The sequence below is a fragment of the Trichosurus vulpecula genome, chromosome 1 (genome assembly GCF_011100635.1).
Source record: "Trichosurus vulpecula isolate mTriVul1 chromosome 1, mTriVul1.pri, whole genome shotgun sequence".
Lineage (NCBI taxonomy): Eukaryota > Metazoa > Chordata > Mammalia > Diprotodontia > Phalangeridae > Trichosurus > Trichosurus vulpecula.
In genome coordinates this window covers 2498188-2524014 of record NC_050573.1, presented here as the reverse complement: position 1 = coordinate 2524014, position 25827 = coordinate 2498188, and the positions used below count along the sequence as shown (strand labels likewise).

At 41.4% G+C, this 25827-nt stretch overlaps 1 protein-coding gene and 1 pseudogene across 1 annotated transcript in view; one reads left to right on the top strand and one right to left on the bottom strand.

Annotated features, from left to right (window-relative positions):
- Positions 1-404: 404 nt before the first annotated feature.
- LOC118854400 (zinc finger protein 420-like) overlaps positions 405-25827 on the top strand; it is a 74640-nt gene continuing 49217 nt past the window's right edge. The window contains exons 1-4 of the mRNA XM_036764759.1: positions 405-614; positions 1637-1792; positions 11800-11926; positions 13407-13502. Of these exons, the coding sequence (XP_036620654.1) occupies positions 612-614; positions 1637-1792; positions 11800-11926; positions 13407-13502 (382 nt within the window). The 5' untranslated portion in view covers positions 405-611. The remainder of the gene's footprint in view (positions 615-1636; positions 1793-11799; positions 11927-13406; positions 13503-25827) is intronic.
- On the bottom strand, positions 6018-6614 carry LOC118854390 (annotated as a pseudogene).

The following is a 25827-nucleotide window of genomic DNA, read 5'->3' as shown; positions in this document are numbered from 1 at the left end:
TTTAAGATATTCTGGTGCTACCCTTTTATACCGGCAGTTTCTCTGCTCTGGGGGAGGGGGTGTGTCGAGGAGGGAGGGAGGAGGGGAGGGGGTAGAGACACTGGAGAGGAGGAGCTCTCAGAGATGGGCAGCCTGGTGGGTGGTGGCCCAGGTGGAGTTTGGAGCCCGGGGAGGAGTTTAGGGCAGAGGAGGAGCTCATTGCGCTGGAGAAGGCATTCCTTGTGATGCAGGGCAGGGCTTAGTGGGGAGAAGCGGGCGGTGTCTCTTAAGTCCGTGCCCTGGGTGTGATTGGAGGAAACAGACCCGCCCGCCTGGGATCTCAGGGGCTGGACAGGGCGGTGCTCTTGGAAGAGGAAGACCCTCCCAGAGTGGGCTGGCCAGAAGGAGGAAGCCTTTGGCCCAGAATGCTCTGCTTTCCCTTTCAAATCTCTTTCCTTTCTTCCTAGACATCAGCGATTGCTCTTCCGTCCCTGGGAACTGGGACCGCTCCGCCTTCTAGACGCCGGCTCTGTCCTTGCAGGTCCCAGGTAGGTCTGAGCCAGAGCCCCGCCATTTTTCCTGGTTCTCCTGGCTGCCCGGGCAATTCGGTCTCCTTCTCCTCATCTGACCTCATGGTGAGTGTCCTCCAGGTCTGCCAGGAGCACACCTTCCTCCCCAGCCTGTCTGCCGGATGAGCCCCCTGCCCCTAGATCTTTTCCACACTCCCCCATTGCTTCCTAAATTCCTGGCTCACCTTCCCCCGATTTATCATTGGATAACACTATTGCAGACTTAAGACTTTGCCCATGGGGTTCCTGGAGTCCTAATTTCAGCCTTCCCATCAGGCCCCAGGCGTCCTGCCTCCCTGCCCCCTAATCTCTGACCTCCTGGTTAGAAATTCCCTTGTCTTGCCTTCAGATCCAGCCCCTTTGGAGATCCAAGAATCCTACCGTCCTCCCTGCCTACCCAGGCTTTGGACACAGTTACCAAAGCTCTCTCCTGGTCCCCTTTATCTGCACCCATAACTCTGAGGCTGGTTCCCTGTCAGATCCCAGGCATGTGGCCAGTTTCCCTTTAGGGATCCCAGCAGTCCTCCCCAGTTCCTAGTTATACCTCAGGACACAGTAATCCTGCTTCCCCAGGCTCAGTGTCCCCCTGGAGCCCTTCTGTTACTCCAGTGTCTCTGACCTCCCTCCATGAACTATGTTAGATTGTCTTGTTTCCCAGACCCCACCCCTGCTCCCCTTCCCCGGGCCTCCTGCTCCCCTGCCTCAGGTCCCCTTCCAAGGGGCTGAATCCCAGACTGGATTTTGCTTCCCAGCCTCAGGCTTCCCCTCATCCCATTCAAGATCCCTCCCCCTCCTCCACATTCCCTAGCTTCCCTCCTGGATCCAGGAGTCAGTCTGTATTCTAGATAATGTGTCTGTGAGCCAGGGAGAGGGTATGCAGGAGAATGTGGGAGAATGGGTCGGTGATGGGGAGGCAGAAGAAAATGAGTAAGAGAGGGAGGGAAGTAGTCTTACTGTTCAGACCTTCTTCATTTCAAGCCTGACCCTCCCTGCTTCCTCCCTCCCTCTGCAGGGTGGACTCTCTCACCTGAGGGTAGGGCCAGGGCCTTTGTGACTCCTGTGGGGCCTCACCCTGTAAATCCCTGTAGGCCAGCCTGCTGCCTGGGAAGAGAAGAGCAAGACCTCTCCCCCTCTGGGATCCTTCTCCCTGCCCAGCTCAGTCTGCAGAGGACCAAGGCCTGGGCCCAGCAGGGAGCCTGGAGCCAGAGGGAATGGCCCCTGGGAGCAGCAGCCCCCCTCCCCAGGTGAGTGCAGTCTGTGCACAGACATCAGCCAATGAGGCCATTGCCACAGACATAGAGGATGGTCTGTAAAGCCCTAAGTGTGGTCGTCGTGGAGCATTTCTTTAAAGAATAGGCATTCAAAGCCCTTTATAACCTACCTCCCACTCCAGCCCTTTCAGTCTTCTGACAGCTTTCTTCCCAACATATATCCTTGACCCACTGGCCCTGCCCTCCTGGCTTCTCTCAGCTCTAGGCATTTTCAATGGCTGTCCCCATGCCTGGAATACTCTCCCTCCCCAGCTCAGACTCCTAACCTCACTGTGTTCTTTTAAGTCCCAACCAACAACTGAAAAGCTCCAGGAAGTATTCCCTCACCCCTCTGAATTCTTACTCCTTCCCTCCTCTAGTCATGGCCTATTTGTCCTGGCCTTGGTTCGCTTTGTATGTATTGGTTTGCTTGATGTCTCCCCTGTTAGATACTGACCTCCTTGAGGGCAGGGACTGCCTTTTGCCTCTTTTTCTATCCCCAGTGCTGACCATTGAGCCCAGGACATGATGGATGCTTAATAATGTGTATGGGATTGAAGTGACAATTTCTAGTCCTTGAGGAGCCCTTGTCACATCACTCTCTTCTTCCCCTGTTGCCTTCTCCTCTTCCCTTTCCTGTATCTGTCCTTGTTGTCATGTAGAGCCACCAAAGGACCTTCTCCTGCAGGCAGGATGTCAGAAGACTCAGTCCATAATCTCTGCTGTCATCCTGTGCACTCTTACCTCCCCCAGAGTTCCTCCTTCATCCCGGTCTGCCTGTGGACTTTCAGAAAGAAATGTCTTCCTGGTCTGTCTGTTGTTGTCCACATTTATTCACTGCTCCTGCATTTCTTTAGTGTAGGTGTTTCAGAAGCAAATAATCTCTTCCTTTCTGGTTTTCTTTCTAGAAATGTTTCCAGCTCCTCTTCATTACTGGACATCCACTTTTTGTCCCATGTTGTTAAGCTCCCATCTGCAGGATGGGTCACCCTGGGCTGTGTCCTTAGCCCCACAGTGCTTTGGAACAGGGCTTCTCAAACTTTTTCCACTCTTGACCCCTTTGCAACCAAGAAATTTTTACGAGACCATACACATGGATATGCTTATTTATGTTTACATAAACAATTGAATCTTGGCAGAACTTTGTATATTGCGGCACATAGAGCATCTTCAACCTTTTTCAGAGTGAATTGACATTTTGATTTCATAACATCCAGTAGTCTGAGCTGAGGTGTTTCTGGCAGTGTTTGTTGGCTTTGCATATCATAACAGCCTGGGCAGTGCAAAGTACACATGTTGTGTGTTCAGAACCAAGGCTACAGTGAAGATATGCGATACCAGATTTGTTCCCTGGACATTCTAAAGCAGCAGTACAAAATATGGAATGCCGTTAGTTGACCTATGACTCTTACGCTAAAAGAAGCAAAAAATGATGTGTCAGCAGGATCATGAGTTGGGTGATGCAGAAATATCTCCCCTGAACCAGGTGGTCACAAGATAGACAGGCTCCTCCTTACCTTAGGCAGGAGGAGATGGTCCAAGATATTCATAGACTGGGGGGGAGGGAGGAAGATTAGATCCTTTCCATACCATGCCACACCCATGTGTGCTTTGGTGACAGAATTTGAACAAAACAGGATGGAGATATCTTGGTCAGCATTCTTGTTGTTGTACCAGTGAACTGCACAGCTGGTAACCAAGTGGTGAACATTGCGTTAAAGTTGGAGGCCTATTCTGGGGCCCTTCTATTAGGATCCATATTCCTCTGTGACTTGTACAAGGTGTGCATTAATACATTGCTTATTCTTAGACCTGGTATTTGGGGACTGAGTAGATGAATATACTAAAAGCATTACAACAATCATTACCCCTTATAAAATCCTAATGGACTAATGCTGTTTGAGTAGGGGTCCTCAATGAATGGTTTCTCTCATATTCTCAAACCTGGCCAGCCTCTCCTTTTTTGGCCCATCAGTAGGCCTCTTACTCCTCCTCTTGGCTCTTGTTCTACCAAGTTTCTACAATTCTCCATGTGTGTTTAGAGCATTTGTTTCTCAAAGAAACTGCCAACATTTTTCTGACGAAATAGCTCAAACAAATCCCAGGTTAATTGAATATTGCTTTTATTTTTAACCAATGAAGGAACTCCCCCTCTCCATCATTCTTGTTCACTCATGTTCAAGACTTTATAAATTATTAGGGGTTTTTCTTGACAAAGATACTGGAGTGGTTTACCTTTTCCTTCTCCAGTTTATTTTGCAAATGAGGAAACTGAGGCAAGCAGGGTTAAGTGACTTGTCCAGCATCACACAGCTAGTAACTTTCTGAGGTCACATTTGAACTTATGAAGATGGTATCTTCCTGATGCCAAGCCCAGTGCTCTGTCCACTCTGCCACCTAGCTTGCCCTTCTCCATCATAGTTACTTTTATTTCTAGGTAATTAATTTTATAATTAAGGCATGTACATCATAGACAAATGAAAGCACTCAGAAAGGAAAGGCATGAGCCGTTTTGGCTCCAGCCCTCAATGTAACAACAGATAATGCTCCTTTATGTGGCTGGGGACCACCTCTTACAACTTACTGATTCCAATGAATAGGTCTTTAGAATCCTTTTCCATATAAGATTTGATTTCATCCTTTCAGGAAACTACAGTAGAACCTTGGTTTCCGAATTTAATTTGTTCTGACATTCTGTTTGTCCTGTGATTTGTTCCTATTGCAAAGCGAATTTTCGCATGGAAAATAATGTCTAAAGTGGGATGAGCACGTCCCCCACAATATTCACATAAAAGTAATCATTTATAATTTTCAGTAAGTTTTTTATTCCTAATGCACTTGGATTACAATAGCAATGATTGCTACACAATATAAAACAGAAAGCAAACAAAGTAGCCTGCACTTGACCTTTGGCGTGAGGGTGACTGGAGAGAGGAGGAGGAGGAGGAGGAGGAGGGGGAGGAGGAGGAAAGGTTCTTGCTTGGAAGGAGAACGTCGGGGATTTCAGCGTCGGGAGTGTTCTCTCTTGTGCCACTTTCACTAAAAGTAAGACTAACACTACTGCCTTTACTGATTTTTTACTTTTAGAATCACTTTCATGTTTGGATTCACTGAGTTTTTTTCTTTATGTTTGCTTCTGACTAGGAATCTATCTAATGACACTTTTTAAAAATTTTTTATTTGTAGTTTACAACACTCAGCTCCACAAGTTTTTGAGCTCCAAATTTTCTTTCCCTCCTTCTCCTCCCTGAGACAGCTCTACATATACCTTCACATTAAACTTATTTATATAATAGTCCAGTTTTAAAGAAGAATCATAACCAATGGGATGAATCATGAGGAAGAAGAAATGAAACCAAAATAGAAGGGAAAAAAGAGACCAAATAGTTTGCCTCAATCTGCATTCAGACTCCATAATTCTTTTTTTTTTTTTAACAAAGACTGAGAATCTTTATTCAGATCATCAAACCCTCATTCCTCAAGACTCAGACTTTGGGTGGGCCTTTGGAGGAAGAGGGGAAGGACGGAGAGGAGGGGAGAAGGCAAAGCCAACCCACCTCCCTGAACATCCCCTCCACCCCCCAACCCTGTCTCAGGTTACTGGGTAAAGAGAGGAATAGGAAGAAGGGAATGCCAAGAAGGGAGGGACTGAGGGAAAAAGAGGCCCCTGCCAAGGAGAGACCTACCCAGATGTGTGGCTTTCTAAGTCCAGCTGTGGCCAGGACGGCAGCCACCATAGGCCCCCCCCTATAAATTAAGCCCCCACCGTAGCAAGGCTGGGGGTGGGGGCAGCAGGAAGAACAACCTTGTGGAAGAGAAATTGGTCCTATGTTCAGCTCCTTTCGAGGCAGCACCCTGAACCCTGGCCTAAAGAATGGCTCTATGGGGGCAAATTCCCAAATGAGGGGACGAGGGACGAGTCAGGGTGGGAGAATGAATAGGAATGTTGAAGGGGTCCAGGAGAAGGGAGGATGGGGTATTTGGTCCAGTTTTGCTGATTTGGGGCATGGGGAGTGTATTGCAGTAAGTTTAAGGTGAAAAGGTACTGGCTCAGCACCTGTAGGGACAAAAGGAGAAGGAGTGCCACCAATGGGTAAGGAGGAGGTGGGGAAGAGGAAGAGTTGGGAACAGAAGGGGTTTGAGAGTTCCATGAGCTTCCTGGGAATGTCACTGCTAGAAATAGATTAACCATTCAAGGGAGGGTAAAGAAGAATGAGGATCAGAGGATCTGGCGTGGCATCCCATATTCAGTCATGCCTGCCTGAGATGCCCCACAGTTGGCGCCCATTTGCAGCCCAATAACATTTTTGCCCTCCTGCAGTTGGTTATCTGTGAAATTTTGGGCATTCTCCTTGGACTTCTCAGGGAACCAGGGATCTCCAGAGAAGAACCCATCAGCCCAAGCCACTACCAGCCCATCCAGGTTCATGAGTGTCGGCTGCACACAGGCCATATTCTTTCCTTCCCAGAGCTCCACAGTTTGGAAGATGTCAGTGGCATTTATGCCATAGTGCTCTGCCACCTGCAGAAACTGAGCCATTTGTTCCATCTGTTTGAAGGCCATGCCTGAAGCCTGGATCTTCTTTACTAGGCCCTAGCCTTCAGAGTATAGCCCATTGATGAGCTCACATAGCATCATGCCATCCATGAGCCAGTTTTGGAAATTCTCTCGCCCAGGCTGGGGTCTCCCGACATCTCCACAGCACTGTGTGGTAATCTGCTGAATGAGGATCTGCTGCAGTGCAGCATCATACTGCTTCTCAATTTTCTTCTGTACCTCCCAGCTCAGTCTATAAGCAGGTCCTTTGTTGGCCATTCTGAGACTGTGATGCAGGCAGTGGATGGAGAGCTGGGTGGCGGGGGCATGGCGCTCAGTGAGTGGCCCACACTCCATTATTCTTTCACTGGATGTGCAGAACTTTTTCCATCATGAGTCTGTTGGAGCTTTCTTTGAACTTTGCATTGATGAGAAGAGTCAAGTTTACCAAAGTCAGTCCTTACAGATACTATGTGTCTGGAATCGTGTAAAATATTCTCCTGGTTCTGGTCCCCTCACTCAGCATGAGTTCATATAAGTCTTTCCAGGTTATAATGAAGTCTGTTTACTCCTCACTTCTTATAACACAATAGTATTCTAATACATTCATATATCACAATTTGTTTAGCCATTCCCAATTGATGGGCATCCCCTTGATTTCCAATTCTTTGCCACCACAAAAAAAGAGCTGCTATAAATATTTTTGGACATACTGGTCCATGCCCCACTTGTGTGAACTCTTTGGGATACAGTCCTAGAAGTGGTATTGCTGGGTCAAAGGGTTGGCACCTTTTTATAGCCCTTTGGGAATAGTTTCAAATTCCCCTCTAGAATGGCTGGATCAGTTCACAACTCCACCAACAATATAACAATATTCCAATTTTCCCATATCCTCTCCAGGATTTATGATTTTCCTGTTTTGTCATGTTAGCCAATCTGACAGGAGAAACTACTTGGTACTGGCTAAGAAATAGAGTGGTGGATCAGTGGAATAGTTTAGGTACACAAGACGCAGTAGTCAACGACTATAGCAATCTACTGTTTGATAAACCCGAAAAGTCCAGCTTCTGGCTTAAGAATTCACTGCTTCATAAAAACTCTGTTGGGAGAACTGGAAAATGGTTTGGCAGAAACTGGGCATAGACCAGTATCTGGGGAAAAGCTTTTAATATGATCACTTAAAAGAGAAGGGTTGTGTACTTAACCTATTCCACTGATCCAAGTAGTTATGATAACTCCTGCTCCATAATACAGTTTAATATCTGGTATGCCTAGGCCACCTTCCCTAGCATTTCTTTTCATCAATTCTCTTGATATTTTGGACCTTTTGTTCTTCCAGATGAATTTTGGTATTATTTTATCCAGCTCTGTGAAATAATTTTTTGGTAATTTGATTGGTATGGCACTGAATAAGGAAATTAATTTAGGTAAAATTGTCATTTTTATTATATTAGCTCGGCCTACTCATGAGCAACTGATGTTTTTCCATTTATTTAGAACTGACTTTATTTGTGTGAAAAGTGTTTTGTAATTGTGTTCATATAGACCCTAGGTTTGTCTTGGCAGGTGGACTCTGAAATATTTTATAGTATCTACGATAACTTTAAATGGAATTTCTCTTTCTATCCTTTGCTGTTGGACTTTGTTAGTAATGTATAGGAATGTCAAGGATTTACGTGGGTTTATTTTATATCCTGCAACTTTGCTAAAGTTTTTTGTTATTTCAAGTAGTTTTTTTACTTGATTCTCTAGGATTCTCTAAGTAGATCATCATATCATCTGCAAAAAGTGATAATTTAGTTTCTTCTTTGCCTATTCTAATTCCTTCAATTTCTTTTTCTTCTCCTATTGCTAAAGCTAGCATTATATATAAAGAAATTAGGGGAGCAAGGAATAGTTTACCTGTTGGATTTATGGGAAAGGGAAGAATTCATGACCCAACAAGAGATAGAGAGCATTACAAAATGCAAAATGGATAATTTTGATTATGTTAAATTGAAAAGTGTTTGTGTAAACAAAGATTAGGAGGGAAGCAGAAAATTGCAAAAAACTCTTTACAACCAGTGGCTCTGATAAAGGCCTCATATCTAAAATATACAGGGAACTGAGCCAAATTTATAGGAATACAAGTCATTCCCCAATTGAGAAATGGTCAAAGAATATGAACAGGCATTCATATCAGTGATGCTGAGTGAGGGGAAAAGAACCAGAAGAACATTGTATGCAGCCACAGACATATTACTTCTATGATGACTAACTTTGATAGACTTGGCTCTTCTCAGCAATACAAGGTTCAAAGACAGCTCCAAAGGACTCATGATGGAAAGAACTATCTACGTCCAGAGAAAGAATTAGAGTCTGAATGCAGATTGTGGCAAACTATTTCCTCTTTCTCTTTTTTTCCTCTTCTTTTTTGGTTTTGTTGCTTTTTACTCATGAGTCATTCTATTGGTCATAATCCTTCGTCATAACTTGACTATTGTGTAAATAAGTTTAATGCGAAGGTATATGTAGGACATATATCAGATTCCATGCCATCTTAGTGGGTGGGGGGCAAGGGAGGGAGGGGTAGAAAATTTGTAACTCAAAAACTTGTGGAACTGATTATTGTAAACTAAAAATTAAAAAAAAAAAACTAAAAAAATGTTTTTAAAAAGCAGAGCTTTTCTCCAGAATGCCATGGAACTGTCAGTTTCACGAAGACTTTTCACAGAATTTTCTTTAGAACTTATCATTTAATAATTAGAAATTATTAAGGAAAAAATGCCCTGAACTTCTAGAACAAGAGGGTAAAGTAGAAATAGAAATAGAAGAAATCTACCATTCACCACCTGAAAGACATGCCAAGAGGAAATGCATATCATAGCCAAGTTTCAAAACTCCCAGGTTAAGTAGAAAATGTTGCAAGCTACAATTTCAATGCTGTGAGAATCTAGTTTCAGATTTCACAAGAACTACCAGGTTCCACTCTCAAAGACTAAAGGTTTTGGTACATTATATTTCAGTGAACAAAAGAGCTGTAGTCGCATCCAAGAATAATGTAGCAGCAAAGTAGAGTATGATCCTGAATAGGAGAAAAGACTGTTTGATGGATTGATTTAGAAAAGGAGTAAAACTCACTGGAAAATTTGATGTGAAAAATCCAGAAGAAATATAAGGAAAACATTATAGCCTAATTATTATGCCCCCATTATGATCAAATTTACTTAACTGTCATCATTGCTAAGGTTGTTTGAAAGAAAAATGGTGACTGTGTTGTGTATGATGGGATGATAAAAAACAAACCCGGGTAGGAAAAGTCTAAAGGGAGAAATGATATTGGAAAAAGAGAGTGTGAAAAAAAGAATTCGTAGAGAGGCAGTAAGTACAGGTAGAGGGCTGGTAATATTGGAACATAACTCTCACCGGGGTTGAAAAAGAAACAACATGTACATGTGAAAGAGTATAGAAATCTCAGCATGTAGAGAGGTGAGCATATTAGGGAAGAGGGTTAGGGAGGGACTTTTTGGAGTGTGTATCACTAAGGCAATAAACACAACATCAGTGATAATTGTGAATATGCCTATGTGGTTCTGTATTGCAAAGTATGAGAGACTCTCTCTCTCTAACATTTATTCAGACACTAGAGAATCATATCCTGTGACCAAATGTTCAACTCCCACAACTGGCCTACTTCATCATAACATCAAGGAACACAAAACACGTTATAACAACCTGGAGTCTTGCCATCCCAAAACCTCTCTGACACAAACTCACAGTGCAGTTAAGTCAGCCTGCTCAGCTCTAACTATCACGATGACAGCCATTAGCAGCCATAACATCCCTCTCTGTCTCTCTGCATTTCCTGTGATGTAAGCAAGGCACATGGCCTATTAATGGGTGGGAAAGATCTTCAAGTCTAAATTGCTACTACAGAGGCCTGTGGGCTGGGATTTAGGAGGGTAGGGGAGAGGATGGGGGGGACTTGTGGAAGCCTTGTGGACTGAAATTGGGGAAGAAAATGGAGTCTCTTAGAGGGTGGGTGAATTGAGGGGTAGGATGATGAGGGGAGAAGATAAAGTAAAAGCAACAGCGTAAAAAGAGAGGGCAGAAAAAATCATGAGTAAAATTAAGATGGAAAGACATTCACAAACAGTAATTATGACTTTGAATGTGATTGAGATGTTGACAGCAACTTGCTTTGTGGTGACAAAGAACTGAAAAGTGCAGGGATCCCCATCATTTTTGGAAAGGCTGAATGGGTTGTGGTGTGTGGCTGTGATGGAATGCTACTGTGCTGTAAGAAAGGATGAGCTCAGTGATCTTAGAACAGCCTGGAAAGACTTGCACAAAATGATTAAAAGTAAAGCGAGCAGAACCAAGAGAACATTGTGTACAGTAACAGCAATATTGTGTTCAGATGGGTTTTAGCAGATAAGTCATTTTGACTATTCTAAAGACACAAATTAAAAATGAAGGGCATGTAAAGAGTGACGCTATCTGCATCCAGAGAAATAACTGTCAAATAGTGGTATGTATGGAATAATGTTACATACATATATGTGTGTGTGTGTGTGTGTGTGTGTGGATATATATGTATATGTATATATGTATATGTATATACATAGTAGCCATCTCTAAGGTAGGAGTAAGACCGGAGAGAAAGAAAAGAAGTTTCCATGGTAACTGTTGTGCATTTGGAAGGAGTACCAAGTTGTACATGGGAGATTTGCAGTTTCAGGAGCAGTCACCTTTTTTATCGTACTCTTAGGGAAATGCTTGTTTTGATCCCTGAATTTTAAATAAAAAATAAAAATAAAAAACCCAGTTGCTAATCCTAAGGAGCTCACATTCATGAGAACATGGAAATCATTTTGTACATAGAAGAGCTATTTGTTATATAAAGTATTGTCATACATTCATAAGCATATGTGTTGATAGACATATGTATATACATATAATATATTAATCTGACCTATGCTGTCTTCTTCCTCTCTGCTTTGGTCTCTGTGTCCTTTGGATTTAAGTAAATTTTCCTATAATTCCATTGAATATTAAAGGAAATAAATTCTAGAGTTTACTAAGGATATACACATGAGACTAAAAAAATAATATTTTGAAAAGAATATATCACACATCAATTCTATGAGGAAGATATTTCCTATTACCCTCTCTTATTCTCTCCCACACATCCACCTACCTCACTGATAGAACACCAACTTTCTCCTTGATTCCACAGAGATGCATTTTAGAGGAAAATACTTCTCAGCTTTAATCTAACTGATCATATAAAATGTTTTTCTCAAAATTCAGTTGGGCTCTTACTGACTGGTTTTAGGAGTTGATTCTGACTCTCATAAAGGGTCTGACCTTTCAGAAAATCCCTTCTCTGGGCTTCAGTCTGGTTCTGTAAATTAATGAGGGTTGAACTATTAAAATCTGAAGTGTCCTTCAGCTCTACATTCTATGACTTTTAATGATTTAGGGGCTGGTGATATTCAAGGATGTGGCTGTGGACTTCACCCAGGAGGAGTGGGGCCTCTTGGACCATGCTCAGAAGGAGTTGTACAAGGGGGTCATGCTGGAGAATGCCTGGAACCTGCTCTCCCTGGGTAAGGATGCTTCCTCTGGTAATGCTGAGTCTGCAATCAAAGGAATATCTTCATGCCCTGGTGTGCAGGGTTTGGAGCACTGATCAGTTATTAGAGAGAGAAAAGTGCTGGTCTCCTGTCGTGCTGCCTGGAGTTTCCTATAGAAAGTCTGTGCATTGTATGACAGGAACCTGAGGGTTTCCTTGTTGCTCCTGAAGCTGTCTCTTACCTCTTCTAGACAGCTTCAAATTAGTGTGGAAGAATCTCAGACCTGGAACTAATGTCAGGGGTCATTTGGCCTAACCCCCACCTGGCCATGAATTGTGTCTGCCAAGTCTCTGAAAGCTGCTCAAGTGGCTTTTCCTTACAAGCCCTTCCTCTATGGGTGGGTCTGGGATCTGGAATATTTTTTTTTATTTTAAGAAGCATCAATCTGTAGCTCCCAACTTCTACTTGTCCCTGGTATAGTGAGTTTGTCCTTAATCTTCCTTCCTATTACCCTGAAATTCCAGCACAGATGGTGGGAAAGGAAGGGAAGGGAAGAAGCATTTATTCTGCCTTAGTATTTGCCAGGTGCTGGGCCTGGGCATTTCTTTACAATATTATGTCACTTTATCCTCACAGTCACCTTCCAAATTAGGTGATATTATTCTCTCCATTTGACAGTTGAGGAAACTGAGGCAAATGGAGTTTAAGTGACTTTTCCAGGGATACCTAGCTAGTAACTGTATGAGGTAGGATTCAGACCCTGGCGTATCTTACTCTAGGCCTTGGGGTCTCTCCACAGCACCATCAGCTGCCTCTAATTTCTAGAGAATGGAAAGTGCAGAGTCCAACCTTCTATGAAGAAGGTGCACCAAGACCAGATTTTCTGACTCCAACCTGGGTCCCTGATCTTCTCCCCCACTTCTCCCCAAAGCTCAGAGAAGAAATTCTATCAGACTCTCCTTCAGGAGTCCTGGGAACCACCCTGGGGGTCTTGGTTACAAGTACCTGGCATTTCCAGGAATAAGAGACTGGCCAAGAAATAGAATTTGGACCAACTAGGGTTTCTTGAGTTTGCTAACAGGAGACTCTCACCTGCAGATGCAAATATGCCCCAAATGAGCAGTACACAAGGTTTCAGGGAATGAGAAAGAGGGAAGGGGGACAGTGCAAAAGCTGGCTCATTTGGGTCCCTGTTCTGGGACTCCAGTCTGGTCTTGCATAATAACTCTTTTTAGCCTGCATTGGAATTAGGAGTTTCTATGAGAATGGACTTGACAGGATGGGGGGCAGAAATTTGACTCTCAGAAAAAGTTGTACAAAAGGATAATGTGACACACCCTGTTGTGGGTTATTTGCATTACAAGCACTAATGGGTGAGTACAGGCTCATGTGTGTGAACATAACAGTGTGAATCTCAAAATGGAGCCCCTCTGGGTCTGAATGCCTTTCCCTAAACAGAACTAGATGACAGGTTTCTCTCCATGCTCATTTCTATCTGACTCCCCACGTCCAGGGCTGCCAGTTCCCAGAGAAGACGTGATCTCTTATTTTGAGCAAAGGGAAGCCCCATGGATGCTGGAGCAAGAAAGCCGGGGGAGCTGCTGTCCAGGTGAGTGAGGTGAAAGCAGCTCTATGAGAGGTGGGATTACAAGAGGCTGCTTTGTGTTGTGGTGAAGGAAGTGCTAGATCTGGGGGCAGGAAGGCCTGATTTGGAATTCCTTTTGAACTGTTTCTCAGCAATGGCTTCATGGGTCAGTCACTGAGCCACTGTGCCTCAGTTTCTCCAACAGTAATAAGAGGGGTTTGGACTCCATGGCCTTTCACCTTCCTTCTAGGGATAAATATATGATCCAAAAAAAAGTCATTGTTTGGAATTTGGGGGCATGGAATTCTCCTGAGAGTAGTAAAGGGAATTAGGCTCTCCTATATGAGCTCCTTCCTAGACTTTCTTCTAAGTGCCTACTCTGTTCTAGACTCTGTACAAAGGACTGAGCACATAAATCAATACAAAAAACATCCCTTGCTTCCATGGAGCTCACAGTCTGGTGGGGCAGAGAACAGGGCAACAACTATGTAGAAACCTACTGTGGACAGGATAAATTGGAGCTAGTCAAGAGAGGGAAGGCCCTAAATTTAAGGGAAAGGCTTATTGTGGGAGGTGGGCTCTAGCTGGGGATTCAGGGAAGCCAGCAAGAACATTCTAGGCAACAGGGATGGCAAGAAAACCCCACTGAGTCTGAAGGGGTTATGACCTGTCCCCAGAACAGGAAGGAGGCCCAAACAAATGGATTATAATGTATATGGAGGAGGGGAGGGTGGAAGGGAGAAAGAAGACTGGAAGAGTAGGTGAGGCGTAGGTGATAAAGTGCTTTCGCAGCCCTAGAGAAGGTTTTATATTTCTTATTTTGCTGGGGACACACTGGAGGCTGTTGAGTACATGGTGATATAATCAGGTGAGAGTTTAAGGAAGATGAACTTGATAACTGGATGGAGGATTAGACTGGACTGAAGGGAGAATTGAGGCAGCTGGATCAACCAGCAGGCTCTGACACTATCTCAGGTATGGGGTGGCAGGGGTCTGAACCAAGAAAGTGACAATATTGAGATAGAAAGGAGTCTATGGAATGATGTCACAAAGGTGGAATCAACAGGACTTTGGAACAGATTGAACATGGGCATCAGGAGTGTGAACGTGTGAGAGTGAGGAGTACATGGCATTTCATTTCTGAGCCTGGACTACTGGGTGGATACCTTGGATAGCATTAAGAATGGAAGAAGATGGGAGGGTTGGAGGAAAGAGAATGAGTTTCCTTTTGGATATGGTAGAAGGAGAACCTAGAGAGAGAGTAGTGTTGCTAAAAACTAGGTAGGGGAGGATCAAAAAAAAAAAGGGGTTAGGGTTAGGGTGGTAACAGTGACAGGGTTAGGGTAACAGTGATAAAGCCTGCAGAGAAGGGCAAAAAGAATTGGGATTAATAAATGGCCACTGAATTTTACCAATTTTGAGATTACTGAAAACTTTTGAGAGATGTGTTTCATTTGAACAATAAATATCAGAGGGAGCATGCAGAGTGTTTCTTTTTTTTTTTTTGACTATTACAAATACCCAAATTAACTGTGAATGACAAATGAAGAAAGATACTATCCACATCCAGAGAAAGAACTGAGAAATAAAAATCTACATAGAATAATTTTGCGTAGATATACTGATTTGTGTCTAATGGTTGCCATATCTTGGGCAGTGTAGCATGGTAGAAAAATAATGCAAAAGAAAGGAAAAAAAGAAATGAGAGTTTCAAAGAAAGCCAGGGAAAGGAGTTAGAGACACCAAATGTAAATGGCCATCTCTAGCTGTTTAGCTATAAAATGGAGGAAAGATATTTGACACCATTTCATGGGAAGGCATGGATCATGTGAGAGTGTTTTAAAGATTAGAGAGGTGGTGTGATGATGGAGTGAAAACATCAACTCACCTGAGCTCTCCCACAAACTCCTTCAGATATCTCTAAAAAGTGAATCTGAACAAATTCTAGAGTGGCAGAATCCACACTCTGGCAGATTTCCAGCCCTAGGCAATGTTGACAAGCATTTGTTCCACAGGATTGGGAGAGGAGCACAGTCTAGTTCACAGTCTGTATCAGCACAGACTTGATCATAGCAAAGGCAGAGCAGACCCTAGGGGACTGAATCACAAGCAGCAGTGGTGATTCTCTAACCTCTCAGTGCAAAAGGGGGAGGGGTCTGTTGGAACCAGATGAGAGAGAAATGTAGTCCTGAGCAGGACCTGTGGCAATAGCACCAGGTACTCCTGGGGCTTGGAGCACACAAACTGAATGTTTGCAAGTCACCTATTTAATCTTCCGGGAGCCTAGATGGCAGAGTAAACAGTAAGTTGCTCTCACCCTCCCTTGTTGACCCTGAAAAACCCAGAGAGTATTGCCCCAGGAAAAGTCCTGGAATAGTTGAGCCAGCAGAAAGACAGGGTACAGTGATCTTTTAGCTCAGGAGGCTATGGGGATTAACAGGAAAGGTCTCTCTTGCTGTGGCTGAAGGGTACCAGTACAGGAAGGGAGGCATCCAGCAAGCCAGCAGCAAGCCCTACTTGAGCAGACCAGTGGGAGAGCCTGAGCACCAGGGTGGTAGAATTGACAAGCACCAACAGCAAGACCCGCAGAGTGCCTTCACACAGGCAGGGGAATCGAAAGACACCAGTACTGACAGGTGTCTACCAGCAGCTGAGCCTACCTGTGCTCTAGCACAGCCCTTGGGGAGGAGGGGACTTTCAGTGGCCAGAACACTGCTCCCCCACTTCGTGCTGTGAGCTTAAGTGTAACCCCAGGGAAATGCAGGAAGACCTCACCTGGTCTTGAGCACACACCACCCAGCTCCAGTTCTACACCAGGCAAGCTACGGCATTATATAGCTTCCAGCTTTCAGAACCAGAGGCCCCAGCACACAAAGCCAATAAGCCATGAAAAAGTCAATCATAGTGAGGAAAAAGCAAATTTGAAAAGCATAGACCATAGATTCTTAATATGGGGACAGGGAAATCAAAATAGGAATTCAGAAGAGGAGAGCATTAACACTATACCCACCTCTGAAACCTCAAGAGAAAATATGGACTGGTCTCAAGTCCAAAAAGCCTTCTTGGAAGAGCTCAAGAAGGATATTAAAAGTCAAATTAGGGAAGTAGAAGAAAAATTGAACAATACCTTTAAAAATACAATTGACAAAATGGAAAAAAAAAATGCACTCAAGAAAGCAACTACTTAAGAAGTAAAATTGGCCAGATAGATAAGGAAGTACAAAATTTAACTGAAGAAAACAACTCCTTAAAAGGTAAAATTGTCCAAATGGAAAAGGAGGTACAAAAGCTAACTGAAGAAAGCGATTCATTAAAAATTAGAATTGGACAAGTAGAAGCTAGAATCAGTCAAAGAAAATCAAAACAATGAAAAAATAGAAGAAAATGTAAAATGCCTCGTTGGAAAAACAACTGACCTGGAAAATAGATCCAGGAGAGATAATTTAAGAATTATTGGTGTACTGGAAAGCCATGATGGAAAAAAAAAAAAAGCCTGGAAAGTATCTTCCGAGGTAGCATCAAAGAATACTGCACCAAGGTCCTAGAACCAGAGAGTAAAATAGTCCTCAAAAGAATCTACCAATCACCTCCTGAAAGAGATCACAAATTGAAAACAAGGAATACTGCAGCCAAATTCTAGAATTGTCAAGTCAAGGAGAAAATACTGCAAGTAGCCAGAAAAAAACAATTCACATATCGTTGAACTATAGTCAGATCACACAGGATCTTGCAGCTTCTACATTAAAAGATCAGAGGGCTTGGAATATGGTATTCCAGAAGGCAAAGGAACTTGGATTATAACCAAGGATGATGATGATAAAAAAACCCAATTAAGGGGTGAAAAGGGATTGTAATGGCAGAAGAGAAAAGGAGGAGGCAGGAAAGGATAAATTACATCACATGAAGAAGCACAAAACATATTATACTAGAGGAAAAGAAGGAAGGGAGATGAACATTGTTTGAACTTTACTGTCATTGGATTTGGTTCTAGGAGGAAATAACATACTCAGCTAAGTAAAGAAATCTAGTTTGCCCAACAGGCAGTAGGAGGGGAAAAGTGAAAGAAAAGGGAGGGGGTGGTTAGAAGGGAGGGAAGAAGTAGTAAGGGAAAAGGGGAAGAAAAGGGATGGGGACTGACAGAAGGGAGAGAAGATTGAGGGAGGTGGTGGTCAAAAGCAAAACTTTTGAGGAGGGGAAGGGAGAAATAAAAGCATAAATGGGGGGGGCGCAAATAGTATAGAGAGAGACACAGACAGTAATCATAATGGAATGTGAACGGGATGAACTCTTCTATAAAATGGAAGTGGATAGCAGAATGGATTAAAAACCATAATCCTATAATATGTTGTTTACAAGAAACACATTTCAACCCAAAGAATCCAGCTTCTGGGAAAAGAAATCACAATTTCAGAAAAGCTGCTGAGAAAACTGGAAAATAGTGTGGCAGATACTGGGCATAGACCAATATCTTACACTGTATGCCAAAATAAAGTCAAAATGGTTTCACTATTTAGATATAAAGGCTGATACTATAAGCAATCTGTGAGAGCAAGGAATAGTTTACCTGTCAGATTTATGGAGAAGGGAAGAAATTATCACCAAACAACAGATAGAGAACATTATGAAATGCAGAATGGATAATTTTGATTACTTCAAACTGAAAAGTTTTTTTTTGTTTTTTTGTTTTTTTTACAAACAGAGCCAATGCAACCAAGATTAGGAAGGAAGCAGAAAATTGGGAGAAAATCTTTACAAGCAATGAATCTGATAAAGGTCTCATTTCTAAAATATACAGAGAACTGAGTGAAATTTATAGGAATGCAAGTCATTCCCCAATTGTTAAATGGTCAAAGGATATGAACAGGCAATTTTTAGAGGAAGATATTAAAGATACTATAGTCATGTGAAAAAAGTTCTAAATCACTATTGATTAGAAAAATGCAAATCAAAAAACTGACATACCACATCTCACCTGTCAGATTGGCTAACATGACAAAAACAGGAAAATGATAAATGTGATAAAAATGAGAATATGTGGGAAAACTGGAACACTAATTCATTGTTGGAGAAGTTGAGAACTGATCCAACCATCCTGGAGAGCTATTTGGAGCTATGCTCAAATGTCTTTAAAAATGTGCAAGCCCTTTGACCCAGCAATATCACTTCTACCCACATGAACAAAAATATTTATAGTAGCAATTTTTATGGGGTCCAAGAACTGTACATTGAGGGGATGCCCAAGAACTGAGGAATGGCTGAAAAAGTTGTGGCATTTGAATGTAATGGAATACTATTGTGCTATGAGAAATGATGAACAGGTGGACTTCATAAAAATGTGGAAAAACTTATACCAACTGTTGCTGAGTGAAGTGAACACAACCAGGAGAACATTGTACACAGTAACAACCACAGTGTGCGATGACTGACCTTGATAGATTTAGCTCTTCTCATCAATGCAAGGACCTAAAATAATTCCAGTAGACTCATAATGGAAAATGCCATCCACATCCAGAAAAAGAAATACAGAATCTGACTGCAGATCGAAGCAGACTATTTTCCTATTTTGTTTCCTTTTGTTTTGTGTTTTTACTTCTCATGGTTACTCTCCTTCATTCTAATTCTGCTATACAACATGACTAAGGTGAAAATATGTTTAATAGGAATGTATATAGAGGGCCTATATCAGATTGCAGGCTGTCTTGGTGAGGGGAAGGGCAGGGAGGGGGAGAAAATTTAAACTTCATGGAAGTGAATGTTGAAAACTAAAAATAAATAAATTAACATAAAAATTGGCATTTTGGTAAAAAAAAAAGGATTAGAGACAAATTATTTTATTTGTGGTAAAAAAGGGAAAAAGTCATCAATGTGGGAATGTGAAAACTGGTGAAAAAAAGAGGTACTAAAGGAGGAATATATGGAGGTAGAGGAGGAGGTAGAGTGAGATCATTTGCATGTGTAAGGTGATCTTCTTTTTTTATTTTTATTTATGGTAAACCATACTCAGTTCCACAAGTTTTTGAGTTACAAATTTTCTATCCCTCCCTCTCCTCCCTCCTCCCCTACCCCAAGATGACATGTAATCCAATATATGTTCTACATATGCCTTCACATTAGACATATTTACACAATATTCGAGTTATAAAGAAGAATTATAACCAGTGGAAAGAATCATTAAAAAGAAGAAACAAAACCAATAAAGAAGAAAAAAGAGAGAGAGTAAATAGTCTGCTTCAATCTGTATTCATACTCCATAATTCTTTCTCTGGATGTGCATATCTTTTTCCATCATGAGACTTTTGGAGCTGTCTTTGAATCTTGTATTGCTGAGAAGAGCCGATTTTCTCAAAGTTAGTCATCATAGATACTGTGTGTCTGTAATCATGTATAATGTTCTCCTGGTTCTGCTCCCCTCCTTCATCATCAGATTGTTTAAGTCATTCCAGGTTATTATGAAACACATCTGCTTCCCATTTCTTATAGCACAATAATATTCCATTACATTCATATACTACAATTTGTACCATTTCCCAATTGATGGGTATCGCCTTGATTACCTATTCTTTGCCATCATAAAAAGAGCTGCTATGAATGTTTTTGCACATACACATCCCTGTCCTGCTTCTGTGATCTCTTTGAGATGCAGCCCTAGAAGTGGTATTGCTGGGTCAAAGGGTATGCATATCTTTATAGCTCTTTGGGCATAGTTCCCAGTATGGCTGGATGAGTTGACAACTCCACCAACAATGTAAGAGTGTTCCAATATTCCCACATCCTCTCCAGCATTTATGATTTTCCTGCTTTGTCATGTTGGCCAATCTGGCAGGAGAGATGTGGTACCTAAGAGTTGTTTTGATTTGCATTTCTCTTATCAATAGTCATAAAGACTATTTTTTCATATGACTATAGATGTCTTTAATTTTGTCCTCTGAAAACTGCCTGTTCATATCCTTTGACCATTTATCAATTGGGGAATGACTTGTATTCCTATAAATTTGACTCAATTCCCTGTATATTTTAGAGATGAGGCCTTTGGTTGCAAAGTGTTGGGGGTCCCTGACCAACAAGGACCCCAATTTCGGGACACAATGATGAGGCGGGAGTCAGAGTGGATACAACTCCGATTTATTGGGAGACATTATCCAGTTTTATACGGTTTTGCACTACATAAGCAGAAGCAGGTGTCCAAGGGGTAAGGGGATGACAGCATGGGAAGGAACAGAAATGTTGCAAAGGGACAGGATAGAAATGTTGCAGTATGAGTATATTGTTGCACTTTGATTAGATATGGGTATCGATATTGGGTGGGGAGAATCTGGATTGTTGCAAACTATGGTTTCTATAAGCGTATGGGAAAGATTAGGACTGTTGCAAGATAGTTTCTGTAGGGGTATGGGAACAAAGGGGGATACTGTCCTACAGTATCTACGGAGGCATGGGAAGGCTTGGGCATGTTGCAAGCTGGTATCAGAGCTGTATGAGCTACGTGAGGCACGAGGCAGGATGTCCTTGTAAAGTATCAAAGATGTTCCAGTAAGTAAAGGAACAAAGCATTGTGTCAGGTGCTGGTTCAAGAGCATTAGGTAATGGCCAGCTGGGTTCCTCCTTCTGGGCTTGTGAGTCCCTTGTGGACGGACTCTGCCTGCATGTGTAGGATGACTACAGGGGGCTGTTAAGGGCTGAGGCCCTCCCTCTGGGCGCCTGCCGTTCCAGCTCCTACTAAGCCTGTCTGGTTTTAGCCAGGAAACAGGCCAAGTGCTAGGGTCCTGACAGCCCTGGGGTCAGCACCAACCCCTTACAGCAAAGATTTTCTCCTAATTTTCTGCTTCCCTCCTAATCTTATTTGCATTGACTTTCTTTGTGCAAAAACTGTTCACTTTGACATAATCAAAATTAACCATTCTGCATTTTGTAATGCTCTCCATCTCTTCTTTTGTCAAATTCTTCCCTTCTCCTTAAATCTGGCAGGTAAACTATTCCTTGCTTCCTTGATTTCTTCATAGTATCAGTCTATACCTAAATTGTGTACCCATTTTGACTTTATTTTGGTATATGATGTGAGATATGGTCTATGCCCAGTTTCTGCCATACTATTTCCCAGCAGTGTTTGTGAAATAGTGAATTCTTTTTTTTCATATCTTATTATTTAATATTTTAGTTTTCAACATTGATATCCACAAGATTTTGAGTTACAAATTTTCTCCCTATTTCTACCCCTGCCCCGACTCCAAGATGGCATATATTCTGATTGCCTCATTCCCCAGTCAGCCTTCCCTTCTGTCACCCCACTCCACCCACCATCCCCTTTCCCCTTACTTTCTTGTATGGCAGGTAGATTTCTATGCCCCATTCCCTATATATCTTATTTCCCAGTTGCATGCCAAAACAGCTTTTTTTTTTTGAGCATCTGCTTTTAAAACTTTGACTTCCAAATTCTCTCCCTTCTTCCCTTCCCACCTACACTCCCTAAGAAGGCAAGCAATTCAACATAGGCCACACAAGTATCATTATGTAAAACACTTCCACAATAATCATGTTGTGAAAGACTAAATATATTTCCCTCCATCCTATCCTGTCCCCTTTTACTCAGTTTCCTCCCTTGACCCTGTCCCTTTTCAAAAGTGTTTGCTTTTGATTACCTCCTCCCCTATCTGCCCTCCCTTCTATCATTCCCCATTTTTTATACCCTTCCCCCAGCTTTCCTGTGGGGCAAGATACCCAATTGAGTGTGTATGTTATTTCCTCCTCACGTCAAATCCGATGAGAGCAAGATTCACTCATTCCCCCTCACCTGCCCCCTCTTCCCTTCCATCAGAATTGCTTTTTCTTGCCACTTTTATGTGAGATAATTTACCCCATTCTATCTCTCTCTTTCTACCTCTCATATAGTTCCTTCTCATCCCCTTAATTTTATTTTTTTAGATATCATCTCTTCATATACAACTCACCCTGTGCTCTCTGTCTATTTATATATGTATATTCCCTTCAACGACCCTAATACTGAGAAAGGTCTCATGAATTACACACATCCTTTTCCATGTAGGAATGTAAACAAACATGTTCAACTTTATTACGTCCCTTATGATTTCTCTTGTTTATCTTTTCATGTTTCTCTTGATTCTTGTATTTGAAAGTCAAATTTTCTATTCAGCACTAGTCTTTTCATTGAGAAAGCTTGAAAGTCCATATTTTGCCTTGGAGCATTATACTCAGTTTTGCTGGGTAGGTGATTCTTGGTTTTAATCCCAGCTCCTTTGACCTCTGGAATATCATATTCCAAGCCCTTTGATCCCTTAATGTAGAAGCTGCTAGATCTCGTGTTATCCTGATTGTGTTTCCACGATACTCAAATTGTTTCTTTCTGGCTGCTTGCAGTATTTTCTCCTTGACCTGGGAACTCTGGAATTTGGCGACAATATTCCTAGGAGTTTTCTTTTTGGGATCTTTTTCAGGAGGCGATCAGTGGATTCTTTTGAGTTCTGTTTTACCCTCTGAAGATAGTGAATTCTTAACCCAGAAGCTGGATTCTTTGGGTTTATCAAGGAGTAGATTACTATAGTCCTTGACTACTGTCTCTTGTGTTCCTTAATGTAATGTTAAGCAGGGTGGGACGTTTTTTTACTTTTTTCTCTTTTAGAGTACTAAAGTAATCAAGTGCCTTTGATTAAGTCTTGCTAGGTGCTAAGCCTGAGGCCCACACATTTTTGGGGAATAGGTGTGAAGCCTTCCAGCCCTAAAAAGGGGATAGAAACTCAAAGGTTAGCATTTTGTTTGGGGCTCTCACTCACTGGAAGAGTGTTGGTGTGGAGACTCTGGGCAGCCTTTGACAAGTGCTCACCTCCCTCCCCTCCCCTGCCCCACAGTTTTGAGGAAAACCCAGATGCTGGTGCTTCCCTATTAACTGTGTTGCTTGGACAAACAGCTAGAAGCCTGTCTTCTGATTAGTGTTTATTTGCTCTGTTTATATAATGGATGCTTGCAATTTCTGTTTGTGTTCGCTCTGAAGTTCAGGGTGCTGGCTTTTCCTCCTCAACTAAGTGAATGATATATGTCTGTTTGATTGAACTGAGATTGTTAACCCATTAAAGTTGCTTTCCTTTGAAAAGCAGATCAAAGAACCTGTGCTGGCAGCTCTTGTTGCTGGTCTTGTTGTGTCTTACACCACTACAGCAGCTGGTAGCAACACTGTCTTTACACTAACCTATTCCACTGATCTACCACTGTGTTTCTTAGCCAGTACCAAGAAGTTTTGATGAGTGCTGCTTTATAATACAGTTTAATATCTGGTATGTCTAGGCCACCTTCCCTAGCATTTCTTTTCATTAATTCCCTTGATATTTTGGACCTTTTGTTCTTCTGGATGAATTTTGTTATTATTTTATCCAACTCTGTAAAATAATTTTTGGTAGTTTGATTGGTATGGAACTGAATAAGTAAATTAAATTTGGTAAAATTGTCATTTTTATTCTATCAGCTCAGCCTAACCATGAGCAAGTGTTGTTTTTTCCATTTATTTAGGTCTGACTTTATTTGTATGAAAAGTGTTTTGTAATTGTGTTCATATAGGTCCTGGGTTTGTCTTGGTAAGTAGACTCCCAAATGTTTTATAGTATCTACAGTAACTTTAAATGCAATTTCTATTTCTGTCTTTTGCTTTTGGGCTTTGTTAGTAATATGTTGGAATACTGAGGATTTATGTGGGTTTATTTTATATCCTGCAACTTTGCTAAAGTTATTTATTATTTCAAGTAGTTTTTTTTTCACTTGATTCTCTAGGATTTCCTAAGGAAATCATCATATCTGCAAAGAGTGATAACTTAGTTTCTTCTTTGCCTATTCTAATTCCTTCAATTTCTTTTTCTTCTCTTATTTCTAAAGCTAATATTTCTAGTACCAAATTGACTAATAGGGGTGATAATGTGACATCCTTGTTTCATCCCTGATCTTATTGGAAATGCATCTGGCTTATCCCCATTGTATATAATGCTTGCTGATGGTTTTAGGTAAATGCTACTTATGATTTTAAGGAAGACTCCATTTATTCCTATGCATCCTAGTGTTTTTAATAGGAATGGATGTTGTATTTTATCAAAAGCTTTTTCTGCATCTATTGAGATAATCTTATGGCTTCTGCTAGTTCTGTTGTTGATATGATCAGCTATGCTGATAGTTTTCCTAATATTGAACTGGCCTTGCATTCCTGCAATAAATCCTACCTGGTCATAGTGTATTATTCTCTTGATAAGTTGCTGTAATCTTTTTGTTAATATTTTATTCAAAAATTTTGCATCAATATTCATTAGCAAAATTGATCCATAATTTTCTTACTCTGGTATGGCTCTTCCTGGTTTAGGTATTAGTACCATATTTGTGTCATAAAAAGAATTGGGTAGGACTCCTTTTTTGCCTATTATCCCCAATAGCTTATCAAGTATGGGAATTAATTATTCTTTAAATGTTCGATAGAATTCACATGTAAATCCATCTAGCCCTGGAGATTTTTTTTCCTAGGGAGTTCAATGATGGCTTGCTCAATTTCTTTTTTCAGAGGTGAGGCTTTTTAAGCATTCTACTTCCACTTTTCTTAATCTAGGCAATTTATATTTTTGTAAATATTCATCCATTTCCCTAAGGTTTTCGAATTTATGGGCATACAATTGAGCAAAATAATTGCTAATGATTGTTTTAATTTCCTCTTCACTTGAGGTGAATTCACCCTTTTAATTTTTGATGCTGGTAATTTGGTTTTCTTCTTTCTTTTTTTTAATCAAATTGACCAAAGGTTTGTCAATTTTATTGGTTTTTTCATAAATCCACCTCTTGGTTTTATTTATTATTTCAATAGTTTTCTTGATTTCAATTTTATTAATCTCTCATTTGTTTTTTTTCAGTATTTCCTATTTGGTATTTAATTGGGGATTTTCAATTTGTTCTTTTTCTAGCTTTTTCAGTTGCATGCCAATTCATTGATCTCATTTTTCTCAATTTTATTCATGTAAGCATCCAGAGATATAAAACTCCCCTAAGGACTGCTTTTGCTGTATCCCATAAATTTTGGTATGTTGTCTCATTATTGTCATTTTCTTGAATGAAGTTATTGATTGTTTCTCTGATTTGTTCTTTGGCCCACTAATTCTTTGGGTAGATTATTTAGTTTCCAATTAATTTTTAGTCTATCTTTCCAGGGTCCTTTTTTACAAGTAAGTTTTATTGCATCATGATCTGAAAAAGATGCATCGACTGTTTCCTTCTTTCTGCACTGGACTGTGAGGTTTTTATGCCCTAGTAGAAGGTCAATTTTTGTATATATGCCATGTACCACTGAGAAAAAGGTATATTCATTTCTATCCCC